Source organism: Phytophthora infestans, genomic scaffold, assembly GCF_000142945.1.
Source record: "Phytophthora infestans T30-4 supercont1.27 genomic scaffold, whole genome shotgun sequence".
Lineage (NCBI taxonomy): Eukaryota > Oomycota > Peronosporomycetes > Peronosporales > Peronosporaceae > Phytophthora > Phytophthora infestans.
Window position 1 is genome coordinate 354,258 of NW_003303732.1, and position 2,578 is coordinate 356,835.

Consider the following 2,578-nt stretch of genomic DNA (forward strand, 5'->3'; position numbering starts at 1 on the left):
AACCAAAACCTGTTTACCATAAAGCACCTTCTACGGTTTAAATACATTTATTCGAGCTCTCTCGTGTGATAATACTCGACACTCTGGCGCAACGACATTTACTCCAGGTAGCCCTCGAGTTCGTGTCCGCTGTCGAGCCATTTCTGAACTCGAATCGGATGATGGAGATATTCTTGTAGTTCTTTGAAAAGATGAGCTCGGTATTGCTTCAGCCGCGGATGCGGGATAGTTGTGCGTCTCAGATAGAGATATCTGTCCACGTCTTGACGCTGCAGCATGGCTTTGCCTTCGTAAGGGTACCATGCATCGCGACAGCCAGAGCAGCAGACACTTTCCTCATAAGTGCGATAAACGAGCATCTGACCGTTGAAAAGCACGTCGTCCAGCGAGAGTAGGCGACAGCAAGGAAAACACTCGGAGCCGGGCGACGTTATGGCCTGGAGAGTGCGTTCCCAGTCCTCGACTTTGACGTGGTCGCAAGTGCTTTGGTGCTCGGCGAGCACATCAAGAGTGGTAAACCACACGCCGCACAAGCAAGTAGACCCAACTTTCACATTGTCCATTATAACACTGACAGCTTGATCAATGCTTGGCCGAATCAGGAATGGTCGATCTCCGATTAACGCATTCAACGGAGCATCTTTCCCAGATGGTACCTTTTCTACTGGACACCGCAAATTATTCGAACTGCGTTTTGAGATCCTCGAAAACTGTTTACATATATTTTTGTAAACTTTCCATTCAAATCAGGACAATTACGCTGTCATAAACACGAACACGGTGAGCTGGATATGTTTGCTGTTGTTTAGATGCATAACTGGGAAATCGAGCCAACCTATTAATTGCTGCCGTGTAGGTGCTTTTATCTTAAACGGAAGCGTCGAAGTTGAAGCGCGTAGTTGTTTCAACATGTTCTCCACCCAATTTTTCCGCATTTTGTCTTTTAATGGCTTGTTCCACGAAATATCAGCCGGCTGGCACGCAAACGTGTAGCCAGCGGGTATAGCCATCAGTTCCACGTTCAATAGCCGAGCGAAAATATGGACGTCAAGGCGCCAATGTCCCGAAAATTTCTTGCAATGAGCTGGTGGATAGTTACAGGTTAGCATGTTTTTTGTACTCTGAATTAGGAGATCTAGACTTGTGCGCTGTTCTATTCTCGATATGTGATTGGTTGGAGGGCAGTCTGAATTAGGAGATCACTCTGAAGTAGGAGATCTTAAATACGGTATGTACTTTTCTGGTAGCGATAGGGTAGCTATTTAGCTGCAAACTGGTCGAGACGGCAGACAATTTGGTACTTTTGCACGCTCACTGTGGGAAAGCTCCGTTCCAGCCTCTAAGTTTTCAGTAGGCTCAATGGATACCATTTTTGCTTTCTCAAATCCGCTTCTAACCGTTTTGCGAGACAACGCATTCCACGAATTCTTCGTCCAACCTATTAATTGCTGCCGTGTAGGTGCTTTTATCTTAAACGGAAGCGTCGAAGTTGAAGCGCGTAGTTGTTTCAACATGTTCTCCACCCAATTTTTCCGCATTTTGTCTTTAATGGCTTGTTCCACGAAATATCAGCCGGCTGGCACGCAAACGTGTAGCCAGCGGGTATAGCCATCAGTTCCACGTTCAATAGCCGAGCGAAAATATGGACGTCAAGGCGCCAATGTCCCGAAAATTTCTTGCAATGAGCTGGTGGATAGCTACAGGTTAGCATGTTTTTGTACTCTGAATTAGGAGGTCTAGACTTGTGCGCTGTTCTATTCTCGATATGTGATTGGTTGGAGGGCAGTCTGAATTAGGAGATCACTCTGAAGTAGGAGATCTCAAATACGGTATGTACTTTTCTGGTAGCGATAGGGTAGCTATTTAGCTGCAAACTGGTCGAGACGGCAGACAATTTGGTACTTTTGCACGCTCACTGTGGGAAAGCTCCGTTCCAGCCTCTAAGTTTTCAGTAGGCTCAATGGATACCATTTTTGCTTTCTCAAATCCGCTTCTAACCGTTTTGCGAGACAACGCATTCCACGAATTCTTCGTCCAACCTATTAATTGCTGCCGTGTAGGTGCTTTTATCTTAAACGGAAGCGTCGAAGTTGAAGCGCGTAGTTGTTTCAACATGTTCTCCACCCAATTTTTCCGCATTTTGTCTTTTAATGGCTTGTTCCACGAAATATCAGCCGGCTGGCACGCAAACGTGTAGCCAGCGGGTATAGCCATCAGTTCCACGTTCAATAGCCGAGCGAAAATATGGACGTCAAGGCGCCAATGTCCCGAAAATTTCTTGCAATGAGCTGGTGGTATTTTACAGGTTAGCATGTTTTTTGTACTCTGAATTAGGAGATCTAGACTTGTGCGCTGTTCTATTCTCGATATGTGATTGGTTGGAGGGCAGTCTGAATTAAGAGATCACTCTGAAGTAGGAGATCTCAAATACGGTATGTACTTTTCTGGTAGCGATAGGGTAGCTATTTAGCTGCAAACTGGTCGAGACGGCAGACAATTTGGTACTTTTGCACGCTCACTGTGGGAAAGCTCCGTTCCAGCCTCTAAGTTTTCAGTAGGCTCAATGGATACCATTTTT

At 45.7% G+C, this 2,578-nt stretch overlaps 1 protein-coding gene across 1 annotated transcript; it reads right to left on the reverse strand.

The window, feature by feature from the left end:
• Positions 1 to 31: 31 nt before the first annotated feature.
• Positions 32 to 647, reverse strand: PITG_12664 (uncharacterized protein; the record flags this gene model as incomplete). Its single annotated transcript, XM_002900036.1, has 1 exon — positions 32 to 647. The coding sequence occupies one exon, from the start codon at positions 561 to 563 to the stop codon at positions 99 to 101; it is 465 nt and encodes a 154-aa protein (XP_002900082.1).
• Between the last annotated feature and the right edge of the window lie 1,931 nt (positions 648 to 2,578).